The sequence below is a fragment of the Lates calcarifer genome, linkage group LG11 (genome assembly GCF_001640805.2).
Source record: "Lates calcarifer isolate ASB-BC8 linkage group LG11, TLL_Latcal_v3, whole genome shotgun sequence".
Taxonomy (NCBI): Eukaryota; Metazoa; Chordata; class Actinopteri; family Centropomidae; genus Lates; species Lates calcarifer.
In genome coordinates this window covers 9076138-9099160 of record NC_066843.1, presented here as the reverse complement: position 1 = coordinate 9099160, position 23023 = coordinate 9076138, and the positions used below count along the sequence as shown (strand labels likewise).

Sequence of the window (23023 nt, the reverse complement as noted above, 5' to 3'; positions counted from 1 at the left end):
GAAAAAACTGCTCGTAACAGGCATGCATGCAGGGTTAGTGTCTTCTCTGTATAATATTGTGTTACACACAGAATAGAAAAATCATCAGTAATTCTTTTACAACCCAAGGCCTTCTGGATTGACTGACGCTGACAAACGCTGTCACATCCATGGAGGCTGAGGGACAGAAAAGACCAGTGATTCCCATCATCCTACTGCAGCCAGACAGCCAATGAACAGCGGAGCAAACCAAGCAGTAATAGAGACAAGGAGAGAAGTGATTGAGTTTGGCTTGAAAGGCAATGGAGGCTGGTGACTTACGGAGGTCCTGTTCCCTCAGAACCGGGACAATTCTGGACCCAAACTGGAAGGTAAAGAGAACCTTTGGGTTTGAATGGCTCATCTCTCAGATCATGCATGGGTCACATTTTGTAACGACACTGCTGGTTAGTCTGGTGCAAGATGAACATACTGTAGGTTGATAATAATAACTGTAACTGGAATGAGGGATGGAAAACAGAAGTACATACTTCATGCTCAACATGCCGTTTACAGTACTGAATGCTCCTGTTCAAACCCTAAACTATGTGAGGGAATGTGTCTTCTGCTCATCTTAATTTTACTATAGATGCAATGCAATCAACAGGCAGGTGTTCTGAGGCACTCTCTGCTAAAATCAGTGCACTGTTATTTCTACAACCCGAACACAAGCCAAAAGAATATCTACAATACAACCAAAAAAGAAGGTAAGCAGGCAGGCAGTGTTCAGATACTCACAATACTCGACACAACACCACTACCACACACACACACACACACACACACACACACACACACACACACACAAAATCTTTTTTTTTTTTTTTTTTTTTAACAGTGACACAGAGAGCAGCACAGATGCTATGGGTCTTACAAGGGGGAGGGGAATAAGGGTGAAACTGCATGCTTAGGGCACAGCTTTGGCTTGGAATGATTCACACAAAGGTGTCAGTTTTGGGGGGAAAAAAGGAATTAATTTACACATCGAAGGGAGGAAAGAATCAGTTCAGAGCTTTGAAAATTTGGAGACAAGGAAAATATTCAACAAAACCGGAAAACGTCATCGTCACTGACAGAACAGACTTCTCGTCAGACCAGACTGTTTATTAATATATAGAGATATGTTTTATTTAGAATACCTTTGTAAAAAGTCACCATACATTCAAGGTCAATTTTTAGTATCACATTTTCTGGTTTTCCCTCCACAGCATGCATAAGATAAAACACTTCAACTAATCAGTAGTTTCTCATTGTTTCTGCAAATCTTTTTTTTTATTATGTTGTTGTTTTTTTTTTTTTTTTACAAGGACAATAAGTTTTTAAAAGAAAAGACCAAAAACTACATAGCCACTCAGGGAATACAATCATAAATAACACTGAGAGCTGCAAAAGCCGTGGTTGTCATTTAACCTAAAATTAATTCACAGCTGTTACTGAGGATACTCAAAAAATGAATAAATAAATAAATAAAAAGAAAGACCACCTCCTCCGAACTCGTTGCATCTTCAGGAAAAAAAGACCAAACTGAAGGTTACCGGAGAGAGGCATTTTATTTTAACTGACAATTCTGGCAGTGCGTTCAGCCAAGAATGGCAGACCAAAAATAAATGAAAAAAGAAATAGAAGAAGTAGAAGAAGAAGGAAAAAAAAAGGTTTCTGTGGGGCTGGGGGTTTAAAGTTGAATCGAAATTTTATATGAAAACATATTTGCGATGATCATAATACAGTGTAATTTGGTGGACTGACGGAAACAATTTATAGATATATATATGTATATAGATATATATACTGTATACTCTTGAAGCTCAATTGGAAAATTTGCTTCACTGCACATAAAGTATGTGTTTAATAGGAAAAAAAAAAGAGAAGCAAAGTAAGGCAAAAATGACACACACCCTCTGGACGGAAAAATCAAGTCTAGCACTGACACAAGGAAGCACAGCGCGACCTACGGGATCTCTCAGAACAGAAACATAGTAATCTGCTGCACAGTCTTACTTTGAACAAAGCTTTTTTTTTTGAGCGTGTGTGTGTTGGGTGGGAACTCGATAATACTGGGCCCACGTGTGCTTAGAAAGGCCATTCAGCCGGTGGCTTTAGTACAACGACACTGAAGTCTTTTGGCACTTGTACAGTACATGAACATGTCCTTTAGTTTTGACAAAATGACACAACCATGTACATGCATGAAAGACAAGCAGTAGCAAAGGCAGTCTCTTGAGAGATCAGTCCGTGATGGTGGACTGTGATTAGAGATAGAGTATTCAGAGTCCATATCGCTGCATGCCGAGCAGGTAGGCCCCGCTCTGGCTCTCTCGCTCAACGCAATCCTCCACCCACCAACCGCTACTGTCCACACCGACACCGCCAGCAGCAGCACCCAGGGACGGACGGACGGAAGGAGGAAAAGGAGGGACCCGGGGAGGAAGAGAGGACAGAAAGGAGGGATGAAACTGGCCTCTTCCACTTGGAGAAGGGGTGTGTGTGGAGGCAGAAGGAGGAGAGGTGGAGATAAGTGGACAGGAGGGAGGCTAAGAGGAGGGAAAAGATGGGGAGGAAGAGGCCCCTGTGCTATCCGGAGCTGTCTGTGTCTGTCTGTATGTCTGTTCTCACACAGTCGAAATCAATTTGCCATCAGGACTGTCACTGTGGAACAAAGAGAGAAGGAAGCTTGCCAGGTCGGACACACTCAGAGAGAAATGGAGAAAGACAAGACAGGCACAAGGAGGCAGAGTGGAGTTTAGGAGAAATGTAGGTGGGGGTTGGGAAATCTACTTCGCCCCACCTACATCTACAACTCCAAACACACCCGCCGTGATCAGGAAGATTGGACTTCCAATTCCCTCATCAACACTTTTCACCCACTTTTCAAGAAATTTGCTGGTTGAATATTGTTGCCCATATTAAACATTTTTACTAAACGTTTGCCTCTGCCAGTCACTGAAAAGTAGACAAATCCTACAAGTTACTGTTGATGAGAAAATCATCAAGTCATCTCCTTAGTTGGAGGGATGTAGTGTTAAGATTAGTCTGTTGGGGTGAATACACCCTGCACGACAGTGTTGTCTCAAAAATACTGATACAGAAAAAACACACATTCAGAGCGGACAAGAGTATGCAAAACAGCTTGACACTGGTGCCCAAAGCCCCAGGCTGACAAGCAGTGATGACTGAGATGAGGTCAGCATGATGTCCACTGTCACAACATGTACTCCACCAAACACCAACACGAGTGCACAGACACTCAAGGCCCTCTCTCTCTCTCTCACACACACACACAGACACAGACACACACACACACACACACACACACACATCTATACATGTACAAGAGAATGTGCTCCCTGATTGGACAGAAACAGGCACAGCAAAATTCCTAACCCTGACCTCACATGGCCCTAGTGAGTCACCAAGGACTTAATAGGAATGCAGTTAAAATACACTGGGCCAAAAGCACTCCAGCTATTAACTGAGACACTGACCCCACTAGACTAAATTCATTACTTTAAAGAGCTTTTGAAAAAAGTAAAGTGAGCAAGAGCAGAGTAGAAAGGACAAAGAAGACACAGTTAAAAAAAAAAAAATCTTCAAAGGAAACACTGTATTCTTCTGATGAGGTGAGGATTTTAACACTATTGCAAAATTATATGTATGAGCTGAAAATGGATTAACTGTTCAAGTAGTCTATGAAGTAAAAAAAAGTGAAACATCTTCTTGTTCTAGATTTCATGATGTCAGGATTTTCTGCTTTTCTCTGTAAAGAGTATGTCTCTGGGTTTTGGACTGTTGGTTAGACAAAACTAGTCATTGAAGACAGCTATAGGAAACTGTTCCAGACTCAATGACTAATTAAAAGAAAAATCTATAGCTAACAATGATAAATATAATTTAATCAATAGTTGCAGCCTTACTCCTCCTACAATGTAAATATGGGTGAGTGTACTTTGTTTCAGACACTGTGTGGTATCATTGTATATTGGATCAAAGCATCAAAATTCCATACTACATACTAAATACTGTATACAGTATATACTAAATACTAATTGTCATAGAATACTCTTTGCAGTTAAGAAACCAATGTACTTCACCATCTCCATCACAAAATGATGCAATATGATCAAAATACTTAACAAAACCGAGCCATTCTGTTAAAGATTTAGTACATTTTTCTGGTTTCTTTTCATCATCTCATCACTGCCTACTATTTTACATCTGTGAATGGCTCCACCAGTTCAACAGCACCATCATCAACAGCAAGCTAAAGAAAAAAATCCAGCACTTTTTTTAGTATCCATACTGACTTTTAGCAGTCTACAGTACGCAACTGAAAACCTGCTTAGACTGAGCATTTAGCATTAAACTGGGTCACTGCGTATGTCAAGCAGTTGCCTTGCTGTCCCTTGAGTGTTCCAGCTTGTGCACGCAGTAGCTCAGGTAAAATGCCATTTATCTGAGGTGACTGGCTCTCAGCGTCTATTTCATGAGAAAGTTCAGTACTTCCACTAAACTATCCAGGTTAAAACACTTGAAATGGCAGCAGCAGTCATACAGTATCAGTCATTTCTTAGAAGGCAGGGCAGAAATGGCACTTACCTTGTGGCAAAGCGGCCGTCGTAATCCTCAATTGCAGGCTGAAAAGATGAAAGTAACAGGCTTTACTTTGTGTACTTCAATGCCTGGGACTGAAGTGCTTGCTGTACTTAGATACAAACACTAGGTGGCAGCAGAAACTGAGCAAAAAATCTCCTTTTCGGTTACTGCAGGATTACTCATATCCAATTATGCAACATAAGACTAAACCAGATGGGGGCTACAAATTAACTGAGTGAGTGTAACAAGTGTAAAAACTGTATTGTTCACATGTACTACACATGTTAAATTGTACCCACCTGTGTGCCAAAGCCTGCCATGCTGTAGGGTCGTGGGCGGGTCTGTGCTAGGCTCTGTGCCAGCAGCCGGGCGGTCAGGCCATAGTCAGGTGTGGGCAGTGATGCATCGCTCTCCAACAAGTTCCCTGTGCTGCTACTTTTCCCATGGTGCAAACTGGGAACGGTAAGAAAACAAAGGCCTCAGACCTGGGTCTCCATTTGGGCTTGTTAAGTTGACGAGCTGTTTCTAAAAAAAAAAAAAAAAAAAATGCAGCATACTTCACTCTGAGCTTCTCGCCGTCGCTGTCAGGCAGCACACGTGTGTAGGAGAATGGGAACCAGCCACGCCTGAGAAAAAGCAAAGAGCGTGTCAAACTTTTACTCTTACTTTTCGCTATACCTGAATGTGGGACAAATATTAATCCAATCTCACTGTATGGATTCAGGCAAAACAGAATAAATGAATACATTACTTACATCTTGTTCTTCTCATTCTCCCCATAGTGCCAGCCATCGCGGGCTTCAGGCACTAACAGGGTAATGACATCTCCCTCGGAAAAGCTGAGCAGGGTGCTGTTGTCACCCGCAGCGTGGGAGAAGATGGCCTGGACGCGGGAGCGGCCATTCTTTTCCAGGCCTGCTGCCATGGAACTGGACCTGGGAAGGGTCCGTGTCTCACCTGAGGGGTGGTCAAAGACATGATGACTGATATTATTAAGAGATCAGAGTACCACACCACCACAAAAGCTCAGAGTAACTGGAGTCTGCTGTATTAACTAAAGGTAATATTTATGTCCTTTAAGCTCAGTCAGCAGCCAGGCAGATGTTCTAAATTTAGCAATATCTTAAACTCATCACCACCAACACATGAGACTGTAGTTGAGATGATTGGTACACTATATCCTGCCAATATTTATCACAAATCTTGTTCCTAAGAGGATGTTGATAGATGTCCCTGCCCCGCCCTTTGGGGACACTGAAGAGCAGCAGTTCTCAACCTTCACAACCCCATAGCCCAAATGGTAATTTAGCATAGAGGCTGGTAGGTGAAGTCAATTAACGTGACTATTTATATGATGTTAAAATACCACTCAATATATTTGGAAGTAAAATGAGAGGAATCATTTTGATGCTTGTTCTGCTTGTGATTTTCTTGCTGCAGTGCCACTGTTGCTCATTAAATTCCGGGAGTGTTCGGATATCTTACCCACGGGGTTCTTATTCTTGGCGGGGGCAGGCCTGCGCACAGGGAGGGTGTTGGAGTAGACATCGCTGACCTGTCTCTGAGGCTGAGCCTGGGACTGGCCCTGCGCCTGGGTCTGAGGGGACGAAGGCCTGACTTGAGACACGGACATAGTCCCCCCGTCCGTCCAATATTCCTCTCCGTGGACTCCTGTTGTCCCATTGACCATGGACATACCATCAGGGCCCATCAGCCTCTGTAATCAACATGCAGACATGTGGATTCATTGATAAAATTTGTAAAAACTGGCTTACCCTGTGGAATTCTACATCAGCCGTCTTGAATTATTTAGATTAAGATGAAGCAATGTTATGATATGATTAACGGCTGCGTTCATGTTAGTTCACCTCAAGAAAAAGATAAATCAGAACTTCTGAGTTGACTTTCATTCTGGTGAGAGTTCATTTAAGTCTAGTCTGTCAGCTGCTGCCCAGCATGAAATGTAGACTCTAAACAGTTCATTAACTTGAGTGGCATCTTTAAACCGAGTCTAGAGGGATGTCTCTCTGATTTGCTTCTGTACAGAGGACTGAATGGGGATGAGCTGACATTAAGACAGAACTGTTAGCGCCTTCACAGTGCTACTACTGAAAGAAAAATACATGAAGTAATCCCAGTCGAGTTCTCTTTAGGAGAAGGGGAGGAAATTCAGTATAAAATGACATCATTTTTAACTATGTGATGTTAAACTCAAAGCTGTCACTACAGTACATCATCAAATTAAAATTCAAGAATTTGTTCTGGCTTCAGGTTTAGCCTCCAATAGGTTGGCTAATAATCATTTGGTTATCCATAAAAACAGCAGCATTGACAATTGACAAAATTAAAAAACAAACAAACAAACAAAAAAACGATATTTAATAGAAAATATTTTTTTAAAACCATTAAAACACTGTTACTTAATCACCACATAGCAATTACAGCAATTCAAAAAACTGAAAAAGAACCATAAAAAAAAAAAAAAAAAAAAAAATCAGTGGCATGTTTTTAGCCTCCACTTCCTAAACTCACCGCTGGGTGTCCGAGGCCACTGCCCATGAAGACGGCCAGCTCTGGGGGCACAGGAAGAGGCTGAGCTCCAGGTATGGGGTCTGAGATAACCAGGTTGGATTTGGAGGTATGCAGGGGGCTTGTGCCCCCGAGGGCAGCAGAGCCCATCTGCTGGGCTAGAAGCATGGCCCTCTCTGGCAGCTTGTTTGGGTCTGAACAAGCCTGTTGCCACACTGGGATCTTCTGGGTCAGAAGGTCTTTACCCTGAAAGGAGGAAGTAAAGATTAAAGAAATTAGAAAAAAATGAATAAAAACAGAGTATACAGTGCTAAGAGAACAGAGATGTTGATGTGGCTGAGATGTGACCAGAGAAAAAATAGCCCAGTTAAGCAATTTCTTTGCTAAACCTTCAATTTCCTCCCTATTCTCTAAAAACACTCAGTACTAAAAGATTTTTCCTCGCTGTGTATCCTTGACCACTGCCCTTTGCACAACTATGATAATGTAATGCGTGGGTGAGCCAGTGGGACAGACTAACACACAACCAAGCTGCCCACTGCAGCATCTCACAGCCTGTGGACATGGCTTTACTGTAGAAACAGACTTAAATGAATAGAAATGCACACACTATATATGAATGCAATGAATGCAGAGTATACATGCATGCACACACAAAACACAGACAGTTTTTGTGTTTTGTGTAGCTCTCACTGGATCTTTCTCTCTCTTTCAGGCACACACTCTCAGACAAACACACACTACAGACCCACTGGGAGAGGGTTCTTCAGTTTGCTGAAGGTGAACTCTTCCCACGCACACCCCCATCCTGATTAATGACTAGACTCCATGTTGGAAAAAAAAAAAAGAAGTGGCAGCACAGTCCATACACATACACACTCGCTCTCTCTCTCTCTCACATACACACACACACACACACACACACACACTGTCCTCCTCCAGCCACATCTTCAGGCTGGCAGTTCACACCCACCAGTAATCCCAGGAGACCGATGTACTCCATTACCCAAGAATTTTATATCCGTGGGTAATGGACAGGCATACATTTGTAGCACGCACCCTGACATAAAAAAATAAACCTGACTAAATCCTGCTTAATAACACTCCATTACCTTTGATGGGATGATATAAGGGGAAGTCTGTTTGGATTCAAAGGCTCTTCGCTTCAAATGTCAGCAGCAACGGGAAATAACGAGGAGGTATTATAAAATTCTCTTGTGACTGTTGCGGTAAACAATATGGATGAGAAACAATTTGCAACTCTTGTCCTGTTCATCGCACTAAGCTTTGATTTCAATCCATCTTGCTCTAGATCTAGCATTTTGATGCCTTTTCCTGTTAAAGTCTTTTATGAACCGAATGAGCGCAGCAGCTCTCGACATAAAAAAAAAAAAAGAAAGGTGGAGAGTGCTCGAAGGTGCAGTGATGGATTGCAGCTTCAGATATGCCTGTCAGCTGGGCATTGTCTACAGTCTTAATGAATTTTTAAAATGAAGAGGCCCCTATGAGTGGTCAAAGCTAATGCGACTTTGAATTATATATCTCCTCATATGCTCTTTTTACTGAACAATGGTCTACAGCAGGTGAGTAAAATAAAATAAGAGATGACAGATGGGGAGTGGTTGGGTAGAATCAACACAATAGCACAAAGGGAGTAAGTCAAGTTTCAGAAATTGACCTAACAAGCTCTGCACATACACCTTCATGGATGTAATGGGCAGAAATGTGTTTCTGATTAGTCAAACTGAAAGCACTGAAAACAGGCTGAGCTCCACTGCTTATTGAGGTGCTACTGCAAACAAATAATTTTTGGCTAAACAATTTATTCAAGGTAACTCTAATTCTGGCCATAAACTCATTCACTCACTCTTTATTAAAGGCCCTGAAAACATATTTTCTCATTCACAAGCCCCACATGCACATGCAATGTTCTGCCAGGTTTGTATATTTCAAAGGAATGAAAATTAAATCAATGTCCTTTTCTTTCTCACTGATTTTTACAAACATGATGTCATTCATTTCTGTGCATCAATCAGTTTTGCATCACTTGAATCAAAATATCATGAGTGCTGTGCGGTTGCTAGCTTGTGTTGCCAGCACTGTATCCTCTTGATGGACGAATGACACTTGAGCTTACCTTGCCATGGTAGGCACTGCTGTTCTTGGCCACGGCACACTGGCGGTCCACCAGGAAGCAGTACCTGCGACGCTCCTCGGACAAGGCTGTCTTGTATCCCTCAGCGATGAAGGTGTCCAGCTCAGTCTGCTTACTGCTGATGGTCTCCACAAACTAAAGGGGAACAGACAAAGACACGTAGAGGTAGGTACAGTTTACTAATTGGGGCACATTTGCTAGATATAAAAGATAAAGGTAAGGCCAGTGGACAGAAGGGTCTGACAAGGAAAAGGTCCGTGCAGCTGGCTAACATCTAAGTACTTGTTGTTTTTTTTTTTTTCTTTAATAACACCCTGCTTCACATTCACACAATTACACACATTCACACCTTGGAGCTGCTCAGCACAGCACAGTCTTGTACTGTCAATCACAGCAGCGCTCCACTGGAGCAATTAGAGGTTAAGTGCACCTTGGCGGTAACAGTTGTGCATAGAGAGAGCCTTACTCAGTAACTTCCTCTGGCCAGATTCTCCCTGCCAAGTGCTACAGAGGTGAGGCAATTATGACTGAAGATCCCGCGGTGTGGAGGAGGAACTGCTCACAAAGACTCACTAATCTATTTTACATGTCGGACAATAACAAATAACAGGTGTGTTAATGCGCGTGTAAGAGTGAGCGACAGAGACAGAGACAGAGAGAGAGAGAGAGAGAGAGAGAGAGAGAGAGAGAGAGAGAGAGAGAGAGGAGCGAGAGAGAGAGCGAGACGGGGAGAGAGAGGAAGAGATCCAGAGCTGTCAGTTTGTCTTAGCATGAGCTCTCTAAAATTGGGAAATGTCAGTGGGAAATGTCTCACTGAGTTCATTGAAAACACACGCACTCACACACACTGGTCAGTGACAGTGGAGAGAAGCTACAGGGAGTCTTATTTTGAAGAGGAAATGGCATTTACGTGCAAGCCTGTGCACACACATATTTACAAACAGCAGCGTTTGCATGTTGGTATCTGAAAGTTTTAGATTCTGTAGTCTCAAAGTAGGTCAACTGAGTCTGGTTTCATGGCTTTAAGACTGTAACATCTGCTGATAAATACTGACCTAGAAGAGAGTGTTATATTTACTTGCATTGATTTGATCTAGACTGAACTTTTCTTCTGGGTATTAGCATGTTTGTTTGAAGTTACGAAGGAAGCTTCTTGTATATAACTCGAATCAGATAACCCACACAAGATTCTTTTTGTATACGACTTGAAAACCTGCCTGATTCTATTCTGTTGTTTCGCTTTCACGCTCCTTTTCCACCAACATGGGACAGGACACTGGTTCCCAACAAAATTTGGGAATCAAGACTGGGCCTCCCGTGATGACGCATCCTCAGACACAATGGTTCCGCTCAAAACTGGCATGGCCAGGTTTGCAATCCAAGAATCCTGAATGGAATCAGTTGAAGAGCCAGGGCTCATTTGGTGGAAGAGAGTTGTCAGTGGCAAACACGAGGAAACTGATATAATCCATGTTGTCGCTGGTGCTGCAGTGTGATCGATTTTCCCTCAAGTTCAGTGTTCTCAAAGAATCAGAGAACAATTTAAGCGGTTTAACGTTATATTTCACAAAGGCTAATGAAGTTTGGTGCGTTGGTGTTTAGTTCCTGCAATGCCACCACACGGTGCAGATGTATTTCATTTAGTAACCACCAGAGCACACTACTTCCCCACTGCCAACAGCCATGAGATTACCTCATTGGAATTCCAAGTGTAGAGGAATATTTTAAGTGGCTAAATGATACCCAACACAAACACTTTGAGAAATGGTCTTTTGTATTAGCGCTGGAAGAAATCCACCTATGCCATTAAACACAAATCCACGGAGCCAAGTTGTCAAATCAAGCAGGAGAATGAGAATGATGAACGTGGCCTGACCTTATTCTGTTCTTTCCATGCACCTAAAACTCAAATTAAGTGCTTTGAAACTGGTTCACTTAGTTGCTTTTAGTTCTTTAACAGGCACAGCGCTCAGTCAAAGGCCTGAGCATCGTCTCAACAAGGTAGGTTGTGAAGGGAGGAGCAAAGTCATGCTACTGTAGAAACATACAGGAGCTGCCAAGTTGAAATCTTTTTTTTTTCCCCTCCTTGTCTTTTCCTTTCCTATGAAAAAGTTAAAGATAGTGATTTTGTTTTGGTATGAGTCATGCTCTACATACTGCAGAGAGAGAATAAAGAGAGGAGGGAGAGAGGAGGAGAGGAATATGCCGTAGTGAAGAAATGTCTAACAGACAGACAGACACACACACACACACACACAGACACACACAGCTAATAACATTTGTGAATGGATTTTTGGTTACATCAAGAAAGCAACAAAATAACCAGTTAAAAAAGCACAACCAACTTGGCTGCCCCTTCTCTCCCCCTCTCTCGCTCTCTCTCTGTGGTGGAGTGACCCTTTTGTTGTTTTTTTTCTTTTTGTTGCAGCCTCTGACTCACAGTCTGCCGGCCTCTCCTGCACTTCTAAAGCAGAGCTAATAGGAGCGGCTCAACCAGTGTCGCCCTCTCTCTCTTGTCAAATCCACCACATGGCCCAATTCTCCAACCATTCAAAAGGTCACCAAAGTAACCCAAGACAATGAGAGCAGTGGGAAAAGCCCGGGCAGACACCAGCCACTATTATATCTGAGCGACCTCAGGTTACATCATAGCTAGAATGACTTGTTTTTGCGAAAGGTTATGAATATAAATGAAACCTGCCGCACGTCAGCGCAGTTCTTACGTTCTGACTCTAACTGATCAGCATTACTGCCTCTCTGTGTGTCCCTCTTTACACTGACATATTCGGTACAATCAGAACATCGACTGTGTGTCATTATGCATTCTATTACTGTACTGTACTGTACACCAGCACAGTCTTCCAGTAATTACAGGCACAGAGCAGGGAGGGATTCGTAACAAACTCTCAGAAAGTGGCGAAGTATACAGTAGAATTCACAACAACAAAACTGTTTATACTCTTATTCATTCCTGTGGGGATTCAAAAGCATTTTCTCATACAGTTGAGAGCTGCTTAGGTGTGCTCTTCTGTTCCTTCATCATCAGCACTCTTTGGATTCAAAAGAATTGTATTGTAACGCTTTAGGGCACAACAGAAAGCACCAACACCTACAGTACCTGCACGGATCTGCCTTATGTGTGTGTGTGTTTGTGTGTGTGTGTGTGTGTGTGTGTGTGTGTGTGTTTGCTGGTGCTTATCTACTGCAATTGCACATCAACAACCTTTTTTCCCTGCATCTGTATGAATATATCCATCCACAATTCCACGTTTGAATCACTTTTCCGTGACACCGAGCTGAAGTTATCAAATACCTGGTGACATTAATTCTGAATCCTGAACTCTGTCTCTCTCTCTCTCTCTCTCCCTGTCCTTCTCTGTCTGGGCCCTTATTAACAGCCTATGGAGTGAAAAAGGAGTTTATCTAGATGAAATCCCTTTCTAGGATACCTTGGTCCACCCCACTGAACTACATAATGAGCTGATTAGCATTTTGGCAAGGCCCTTTACCCATTGATGAGATGGCACAGACAAAGAGACAGGCAGAGAAGAGGGAGAGACAACAGCAATAAGTATGAGAGATAGAGAGAGAGAGAGAGAGAGAGAGAGAGATGGCGATCAATGAAATGCGGCCGCCATCTGTGTCCGCTGCCAGACTGTGCTCAGACATACTTTACTTTTTAATGAAAAGAGAGGAGATAAAAAAGAAAACTTAGTGCCTCTCATCTGCTAAAATAACACAGATGTGCTGGAGGAGGAGGAGGAGGAGGAGGAGGAAATGTCGAACTCGCCTTAGCAACTTCACTAGCACTTTCCTAACATCTTTCTACTGTCTGAAAGAAATGGTGTCTATCCACCCAAATTTAACAGAACACTTGTAGACTTTATATCTGTAGCTGGTCACTATCTCTTTCTACAGTGGGTGGATGGTTGTCATTGTGAAGCGCAGTTCTTTGAGGGAGCGCGAGGCTATGTCCCTCTCTGTGTGTCGTTCTCTCCAGAGGACTCAGCACAAACGAGTTGACTTTTCTCTAACACGCCCACAGCCGTGATACCATCAGTGAAAGTGAGCAGGCTGAAAATGAGAAAGGGAGATTGATTTTCCTTTTCCCTGCTAACCGACTGTACGTTATGAGTCCAGAGCCTGCTGAGATCTTTCCTCTGCACAGATGGGCACAGCTGATCAGTCATACGGCCTCAGTAAGATTGTTCAGTACCTCTCTGTAAGTCCAATAAATCAAAATTAATTGGTTTTTGGCTGAGGACTGATTGCTAATGGTTTCACCCAAGTCTATTTGTCACCACATCTACCATCAAGGAAAATAGTGCATAACACAAAGTAAACTTCTGGTAACGTCTTTCTTTCATGAACTCCTGACTTCTTATTTGGTTCATGTGTCGGGTCAAAATATCATTTTAAAGCTGAAGTGTGGAACTTTTCCATATAAACGAACATCTGTTAGCAAGCTTTGCCAAACACAGTGTTGTTTAATCTTATCAGCAGCAGGTAAATGTCTCTTTGTTTTGCAGTATACCAGAATTTTCAGTCAGGTAGCTGTGGCAACATTCCCACAGTAGTGCACCTGTAATGATACAAACAGCAATGACTGGTTTGCCAGAGATGAGGAGGGGAGCAACCGTAGCGACAGAGTAGGCTACAGCAGCTAGGACTATGGCAGAGCCTGTGGTGGCAAAACCTGTGAGGCAGCCAAGAAAAGTTTCTTGGATTCTCTCGTCGGAAAGAAGAGAAGGGACTGAGGGCACACACTGATGTTGCCTTACTGCTCTTGGACAGGTTGGTATTTGTAAAATATTTGGAATAGGCTATTTATCTGTTAGCGCATGACAACAGTGTTTGTGTAATTACTCTCACTGCCAGAAGGGGGAGAAACTTTCATCTGGTATCACCATTGAGTCAAATTTTCAAATTTAACACATGAAATAACAAAATCTATAAGGCAGATGGCTAAAAAATGCAAGAAATGATCTTTCTTTCTTTTTTTCCTCTTGCACAACCATCAGGACAAAATTTTAACACGGGGCATAGTCCTCTCCAAGGAGATAAACAGTTTAATGCCCCTTTAGTCTTTCACACCCCCTTAAGACAAATTTCAAATTAACACCACTTCTCATAAGACCATTGCCACTAATTATGTCCAACATTTTGTTATTTTCGGGTGTAATGAACAATGTAGCCTCTAATATAGATTTAACTGGATTTTTAGATTTAGTCAAATTAAATTGTTGATTCGCAGTAAAGGATTTCATTCATATACCTGTTTCTGTTTAGCAAACTGTGCTTCATCTCATAGTGGAAACCCAACAGAAGCTGTAATTATTCAGCACATAAGGCAGTCTTAGAGAGAGAGGTACAAGTAACAACTTGCCATTCTTGACTGAGATTTACTGGCTTAGTGAACTCAAACACCCCTCCCATTTAAAATCCTGCTCCATACAAAACAGGACTGTCACACACACTACCAACTTTGACACCTTAAGATGACACTTGATACAGCATCTTCTCATTGGCAACCCTGACACACTGGAACAAAGTCAATATGACACAGCAGTCAGACCAATCCAACAATGCCAGACCATCCAAGACAGGAAAGGGCAGATGTGTGTGTAACTCTGCACAGAGGAGGTGTTGTCTTTCAGAATCTGGGCAGCAAAGAGCAAAGTTTTTACCCAATGAACTCTGCAAAAACATTCCATCCACAAGTGTTGGTGGAACCACGTATCTGGTCCAGCTATCGATCTGTTTCTGCCAAGGCCGGCCACACTTCACAGCGAGTCCAACAGCAGCACAGTGATTACTGTGCAAGCCTTGACCTGTTAGCTTGAGACTTTTGCCTCCATCCCTCCAGGCAGTCAGACTTCCAGCTTCCAGTGCAGCCCTTGTGAAGTCACACTGTCACCATTTTCTGTTGTGTCATTTCTCTCAGTTTGACAGAACACGCTGGTTCACAGGACTAAACAAATAAATAACTTGTGAATAACACCAACAGCGAAGGCCTGTAAGAGCAGGTTAATACAGATATGAAGTGTCTTTGCAGACGTCTGTGTATGAGAGTGCACCGTTAATCCTTTTCTCCTGTCGAGCAGGCGGACCAATGATGGAAAACTAAATGTGAAGGATAACTAATTGAGTTACGTCTAACACTGAGGTTTCATTCCAACTCATCAATATTAATTTCACCTGAGCTGCTCTGTCGGAGGTTGCTTTCCCATGGAAATAATCACATGAATGATGACTCCCAAAGCAAACACTGCTGTGTTCACTGTGTGAATCAGGTGACTGGTTTCGGTCTGACTGTTTGACAGATTTGAAATGGTGGCCGTCTGACTCCAGAAGACTGAATTGGTGCAAAAAATACTGCTCTTGATTAAAGCATTCGCACATTTCATCCATTTGTTACAGCAGTTACACAAGCCCTCTGTGTTTCCTATCACCTAACCACCTCTACCAAAATAAGACATTTCCAGGGTTTCTGTTTGAAACAGACTTGTATACCAAACGAATCAATCCATCTGTACAGCAAATTCCAGCAGCATAACATATGTCAAGTGACTGTTCATATGGGGCAGACAGAGATTTCTGAATAACAACACGGAAATTTGAAAGTAAGCAGAGAAATTTCAAAATAAAACCTCACAGTACAACACTATATAATAAAAATAACATCAAAGTACATATTTCCTCTAATGTACAGTAAAAGAAAATGTATGACAACCAAATTAAATAATTTGAACTACTGCTGCTTTAACGACTAAATACCTTTAAAAATGTGAAAACTAGCATTATGCTGTGAGTTGTGTTTTATTTTGAAAGGTCAGTATTTTCCATCATTTCAAGTCTACTTCGAGTAATTGAGTCAGCTATTTTGTGCTGTATATACAAGCTGTGCTTTTACTCAGTCTGTTAAATCCCTGATCAAAGCCATGTGCTCAAACACATCGGACGCACTGAAGTAAAAGCGTGCTCTTCCAGTGCATCAATTAGCATTGCTGACTTATTATCTTTTTCATGTGTGTGTCTCCGCTCCTGCTGTATGTGCGTAAATGTACAAAAAAGACTGGCAAGGGCACAAGACTCATAATCAAACCTCCACTATTTGCCTTCCCACTCAGGGCACCTCGTCGCCACCGCCTCCACCCCCATCCTTGCTGTTTTGTGTATTCTCTTTACTTTATGAAGAATAAAGTCATTATTTTGCACTGAGACTCATAAATCTCTACTCCAACAGTCACCCACATGCATGCAAGCTCTCTATAACTAAGCACAGCAGTGCTTTGAACTGGCTTGACAAGGATTCTATTTTAACTTTCTTTTTGTCCCTTTTCATTGTTTTACACCAACCCTTCACGCACTGAAATTTAATGCTGAATTGACCAGTCCTCTTTGATGGTTACATGAGACAGTTCCATTCTGTTTGTTTGTATAATTCTGTATCTGCATACAACATTAGGATTTGTGCAAGAGGCTCACCTGCATCTCCTTCTCTCCGTACTTGGAGGGGTTCTTACTGCCCTGGCTCTTCCTGCGCAGCTTCTTCAGTTCAGCCTGGCACTTCTCCAGACTCTCCCCTTTGCTCTTGTGTTCCATCTGGTATTTCTTAAGGGCAGCCTACGTGGGGCAACAGGCAGAGCAAAAACACAAAATTAGGAACACAAATTAAAAAGTCACGGTGAAAAGTGGGTGGGACACAGATGGGCAAATACATAACAGTGCTGCCAACCTTTCTTCTGAAAGTTTTTACACCAACTTCTACCTTACTAAAAGCCACTGGATTCAACTCATTTCACTACAGTGGAGAAAAACATCTTGCAGAGGCATGAAACATTCTTTAGATATCCCTTAGAAATTCTTGTTGAAGTTATATTACTGCTGTGTGGCACAGCAGATGCAAGGAGGTACTGTTTAAAAAAATAAAATAAAATAAAATAAAAAAATCTTGGCATGATGAAGAGGGCTCTGACATCTGAAAGCAATCTTTTTAATTAAAGAAACAAGCTAATTCACATGATACCTTCCAAGCTCCATATTTGCGTATCATTTATCTTCCAGGTTTGATTTCACAACACAGCTCATGATTGTGTCTCTTAAAACATTCATTGTAATTGATTGCGCATCATGAGTGGATTTCAAGTTGATTTTCTAAGAAAAGAAATTGCTTGCAAACTGCAACTGCCTGCAAAGTAAGAAACGAATGCATGATTGGTAGGACGGAGCAAAATGACTGGCCTAGTCCTTTTTACAGCCAGAGTTTATTTAATTAATTCATTTAATTTGCTTATTTAATTATTTATTTATTGAGAAAAACAACTTTGTTTCCGGGCTGTACCAGCTCTGTTGCTATAGTAACTGTGTCTGGTGTGACAAAGCTCATGTGGTTTCTGTACGAGGCAAAATTGGCGGAGGAGAGCTCATGCATGAGGGTTCAACACCCACATTTGCATAGTGTAAGACACCGAGGATGTAGGTAGGTATCCTCGAGGCATCATTTGGCTGAAAAAGGAGGAGAAAAGAAGACGCTGTTGTCACCGGAAAAGACTGAAACTATGACACATTCTGTGTTTGGATTTCATAACAGAGATGGGTGGTGTTAGCTCTGTAGGTCTGAGCTGGACTGGAAACCTTTAAATAACTATTGATTAATTTTCCGTGTCAGTAGCCTCACTGAAGTATTGTTTTGAATATCTGTTATGTTTCCACACAAAATGGAACGTAACATGCCTTTGCACGTGCACAGGTGTTATCTTTGTCACCCAATAACAATGAATGACTCATCCTTTCACTCCCTCCTGGTCTTTGAGATAAAGCAGTTGAACCAATATGCAGTGCTCTTGCAATTCACATTTACAATTTGACTTCCAGAAAACGAAGTCTCCCCTATGGAAAATCCCCAGCACACAGATCTCAGCAATGATTAGAGAAGACACAGCTGGTTATTGTGAAAAGTTTTCTCTTAGTTTTCCTCAGCCATATTGGGTAAACAACATAAAATCTTGAGCATCCGCCTCATTGAACTGGAATGTTCCTCCTAATTAACAAAGTGAAAGCCTGTGGAGTTGTTGCCAGCACCTGTACCCACAATTCTCGATCACTGGCTACTACCACAGACAGATAATTAGTGTGTTTAAATCTGATTAGAATGAAAAGTGGACAGTTAGATGAACTTTCATACACTTGGAGAATCTGACCAATGTCCCCAAAGGCTGAAAGAAATGCTACTCCTTGGTCTATCTATATGCTCTTTTTTTATTCTAGGTTCATGCCCAAATTCTGACCTCTGCGTAATGACTGGAGAGTGTTGTAAAATCCCAGGTGTGCCATTACATGAAACAAGAGAGACGGAGACAGAGGGAGAACAGAGAGAGATGCACTGCTGGGAACAGCACACACACACACACACACACACACACACCAGTCTAGAAAAAAAAGCTAGCTTTCCTTTGAGTCTGTTTGAACGGAGTCAAAATTTCAGATGATTAATTCACAAAGTCTGAAGCAAAATGATTGCTATTATCACTGCGGCTGATCTGTGGGAAATTCATTGAAAGTAAAGGATGTTAAAACCTCAGGGATATGCCAAGAAATGAAAAACTGAAAAGGCTGTTGCATCTAAACTAATGTAGGAAGCACAAAACATTTTCATATCTTTTACATATCAGTTTAGACAGCAAACACAAATTTGGCAGTTGTATAGGTGCATCACAACACTTTTAATTTGAACTCAACATGACAGCTTGTGATTTTATCGATAAGTCTCTCTGTTGTGTCAAGATACCAGAAGCCTAAAAGACTTCCAAACAACCAATGTTTCTATTGAATTTTAACAGCACAATTATATAAACTGTGCGTGAGTGAGTGAGTAGCTGTGAGCCGAAGCAGCTCGTAACGTGGCCCTTCCAACAATACAATACAATAATGGCAATATTATCCCATCCCCCAAAACAACGCACAGCAGTGCTGCTCTACACTCAGGCTGCAACCCACTCATTCTAAAGATATCGCATGAGGACCAGCTCCACAGTGCTTACACACATACACATACACACACACGTTCTCCAGGAGGGGTTTATTATAATCAGTCTACCCTTGACGGGTGAGTAGACGTGAAATGTTATTTCAAAGCATCATTTTTTTTTCCTTTCTCCCGCAAATACATCTTCTAATTGTCTCAGAGACTGACTTTGATCCAGATGTTAACACACTAGAGTTTCACCTCCATCTTAACAGACTTGATAGAAGAAAATATAAAGCACCAATATGAGTGAAAACACGGAGAGCACTTATTGAATTGAGGCTGCCCTCGGGCTTTGGGAAAGCCAGCCAATCAGATACTCACAGTCAGATAACGAGCATCCAGCTCCACCTTCTTCTCCAGCTCAGGAGAGCAGCTCGTTGTGGAAGGATTTCAACTGGGGAGAAAGCACGATAAACAGCTCAATAACGCTCTATTGATACTCAATGTCGATCATTGACGAATGCTGCGTACAGAAACCGAGTAAAACTTTTCTGCGTTAAGCTGTTCACAGCAAATCAATAAGCTATTTAAATAACGTGTTATCCTCATAAGGCAGTCACTGAATAAATGTTTTACCAACAGTTGTTGCCTGTGAAGCCTCTCTCTCAGCTTGCAAATCACTGTTACTGATTCAGTGCTATCTGACACAGTATTTAGTCACTATGTTGTAAACTGACCTTCCTGAGGAATTGAATCCCAAAATTAGAACATTTTAAATATAGTATATGCTGTACAAACATTCGTTGCTATATATACTTTTACAAATAAGATTAACTCTCTTAAATAATTCACCAAAAAACTTAGAAATCTTAATTGACATTGCTTTGACATGTAACAGCAATATATATGCAGAATATGAACATAGTAAACAGCAAACATAAAGGGAAATTTTTTGCTAAAAGTATGGAGAATAGAGGACAGGAATGACCGTGTATGTAATATAAGCACTCAGTATAGAATCAAGACTTAAGATCAATATCAAGTAAAGAACTGGTGATTTAGGGGCAGTTGATTTGTGCTCCAAGGGCACCTCCAGGATCAACACCTACACCCAGGCCTTCTTCTGTATTAGATGCACAGCAATAAAATGAATATTGACTATAGATAATTTGTCAAATAAGCACACTACCCAGAATGCCATATTGTTCAATTAACTCACTCAAAAACTTCCCCAGGCTACTCTTCAGTTAGCAGTTTGGGTTGATATGAACTCAGCGTGTCTGTTCATTCAGTATGAGCCCATGCTCATTTAATTGTCGTGTTTTCCGTGTACTGCCCGCAGGGGCTCGAGAGCTCAGGGACAAATCTGTGTCACAGCTGGGCAGATTTGTTCAAGTGCATCATGGGGTAGGGCCACACCGCCAAACTAAAATGTGTTATTGTTGTAATAGCTTGCAATCGTGTCTAAATTACTGTTAAAATGTTGCATTGTAAGACCCTTCTGCATATGCCAGGAGTGCTGCGGTGCTGAACCACTAAATTAAAAAACCCTCTGAGTTTAGAATACCAACCATCTCCTCTAGCTGCACTTGGATCTGTCTGTGGACCTCAGCCATCTGGAACAGCACATCCCCTGCACAGAGAGAAAGAGGGAGAAAGGGAGAAAACACATCAACAACACTGAACAGCACAAGCATTTCCACAACAGACGAAAAAAACAGAGAGGAGAAAAGGAATGAAAACTGGAGAGAAAAAGAAGAGAAAGGAGAAAAGCAAAAGAGAGAAAAAAGGAGAGACCCCAGCGTGCAACGCTCATGCAGAAACACAAGACACACAAACATACAGGACGAGTGACTTGTAACTGGGACAATGAAGAACATGATGAAAGTTTGTTTTGGTATGAGACAAGAGAGAAAATGAGACAAGACAACAACAAGAAGTAGTAACAGTAAGTGGGGAAAATGAAGTGAAAAAAGACAAAATGCTTAAAATCAAAATCTGGTTTTTATTCAAGCGTGTAAGTAATGATTTCTGGTGGAGATCAAACATATTGCCTTTCTTTCTTTGATTAATCTTAACTTCAGGCAATGTGATTTCTATAACAAAAAAGACCTCAAAGAAAGTTTAAAGTCTCCACATAAAAAATAAATAACCAAAGGGGAAGAGAGATCAGGAAGGTCATGCAGCTAGTGAGGTAGTGTTTCATTTTATATACCTACAGGCTGCCTCTTCTGAATATGCAGTGCATTGTCAAGAAAAGGAACACAAAGAGCGACATTGAGCGAAGGACAAATATACGTACAGAGACCTGGTGGAAAGACAGCATGAGAGCTACATGTACAGAGAAATGAGACACACACACACACACACACGTTTCCCTGACTAAAAGGTCCAAAGCCCCTTAGATTTAGCTCTGTCTGACTTCTCCTGTGAATTATTTACTTGGTGATGGTACCATTTACATTCAGATTATTGATCATTCACACATACATTCACATTATATTGATCTTACTGAGTATGTTCAAGTGACCAGTGGTGCGCATGTTGTGACAGGTGTATCAGTTTAATAGCATGTTTGAAATCTGGCAACAGTTATGATTAAAAGACAAGATATTATCCAAACTGTCACACTGCAGACGTTTTTTTCTACAGACAGATTTTTTTTCCCCATCTCATTTCACACACACACACACACACACACACACACCCCTCCCCTCCCTGCTACGTCCTTTGTTGAAAGCTGACCTGTAAGAGTACACGTCAACCTATCTCGAAATGCTTAGTAAGCAAAAGTAGAACTTCTGCTGTACAGTAGTTCCAGAGACAAAACTTTTAGACTTCACCACAGGCCTTTGGAGTGGTCTCCATCTCAACAGACACAGCACGTAAAATGCAAATTGCTGCAGACTGACAACACTGCAGTGACTGTGACGGAGGAGGTGAAAGGGGCAATGTAGTTGTGAGGAGGATATTTTAAATGTTTATTGATGTACAACAATTATAATTTCTCATACAAAGACATACTTCATATCATTACAAATGTGTTTTACATCGCCATTCGGTATGTCTTTATATACCAGCCTTTACTAATGGGTCACCACATATGTAGATCTACTGTGTTCATTTAATAAATGTTCTAAATGTTTTGAATACTGCTGATGAATCCTGATGAAAGGTGGGCTTAAGTACAGCACTATCATGAAGTCGAAGAGCCAATCATTATCACTGATTTTTTACGCAGGGCTTTAACTATAAACACTAATATAAATTAGGAAGAATGATTTTTTGCAAACCAACAAAATGATATTCAATCTTGTTGACCTGTTCATCATCAGAAACGTGTGTTGAGAGTGTGCATCAAAATCAAACATAGTGTTAAGAAGATTATTTTTTCATTACATGCTAAATTCAGTGCAAACGCTGCTCCTGTGACTCCTGCATACCCCATGACAACCAGGCCTTTCCTGTGGTGTAACCTGCCTGCTGATCTTGTGCCTCACAGGAGCAGAGAAGCAGGCCAGAGCATCCCTGTCAGTTCCCAGCAGGCTTGCTAAGCAGCTTACAGATACTCATCCCTGATCACGGCTTAGAAACCCTGGCATTCTGTTGGCGGCTTCAACTAGCTGGATCAATTAACAAATGAGCAGCCATCACTGTACCGCAAACACATGCACACACACATACACGTCAAGTAAACTGGCAGTAGGACAGGGTGTTTGCCAGAAGCCAGTGAGGTAAAGAATGAATGAATCTGCGACAGA

General features: G+C 41.6%; 1 protein-coding gene across 1 annotated transcript in view; it reads right to left on the bottom strand.

Moving 5' to 3' along the window:
• The window catches only part of LOC108902671 (brain-specific angiogenesis inhibitor 1-associated protein 2-like), a 51401-nt gene that overhangs the window by 1700 nt on the left and 26678 nt on the right, over positions 1-23023 (bottom strand). Inside the window, 11 exon segments of the mRNA XM_018704618.2 lie at positions 4612-4649; positions 4908-5061; positions 5166-5234; positions 5364-5565; positions 6094-6325; positions 7141-7383; positions 9275-9427; positions 16781-16918; positions 19644-19685; positions 19687-19716; positions 20834-20895. Of these exon segments, the coding sequence (XP_018560134.1) occupies positions 4612-4649; positions 4908-5061; positions 5166-5234; positions 5364-5565; positions 6094-6325; positions 7141-7383; positions 9275-9427; positions 16781-16918; positions 19644-19685; positions 19687-19716; positions 20834-20895 (1363 nt within the window).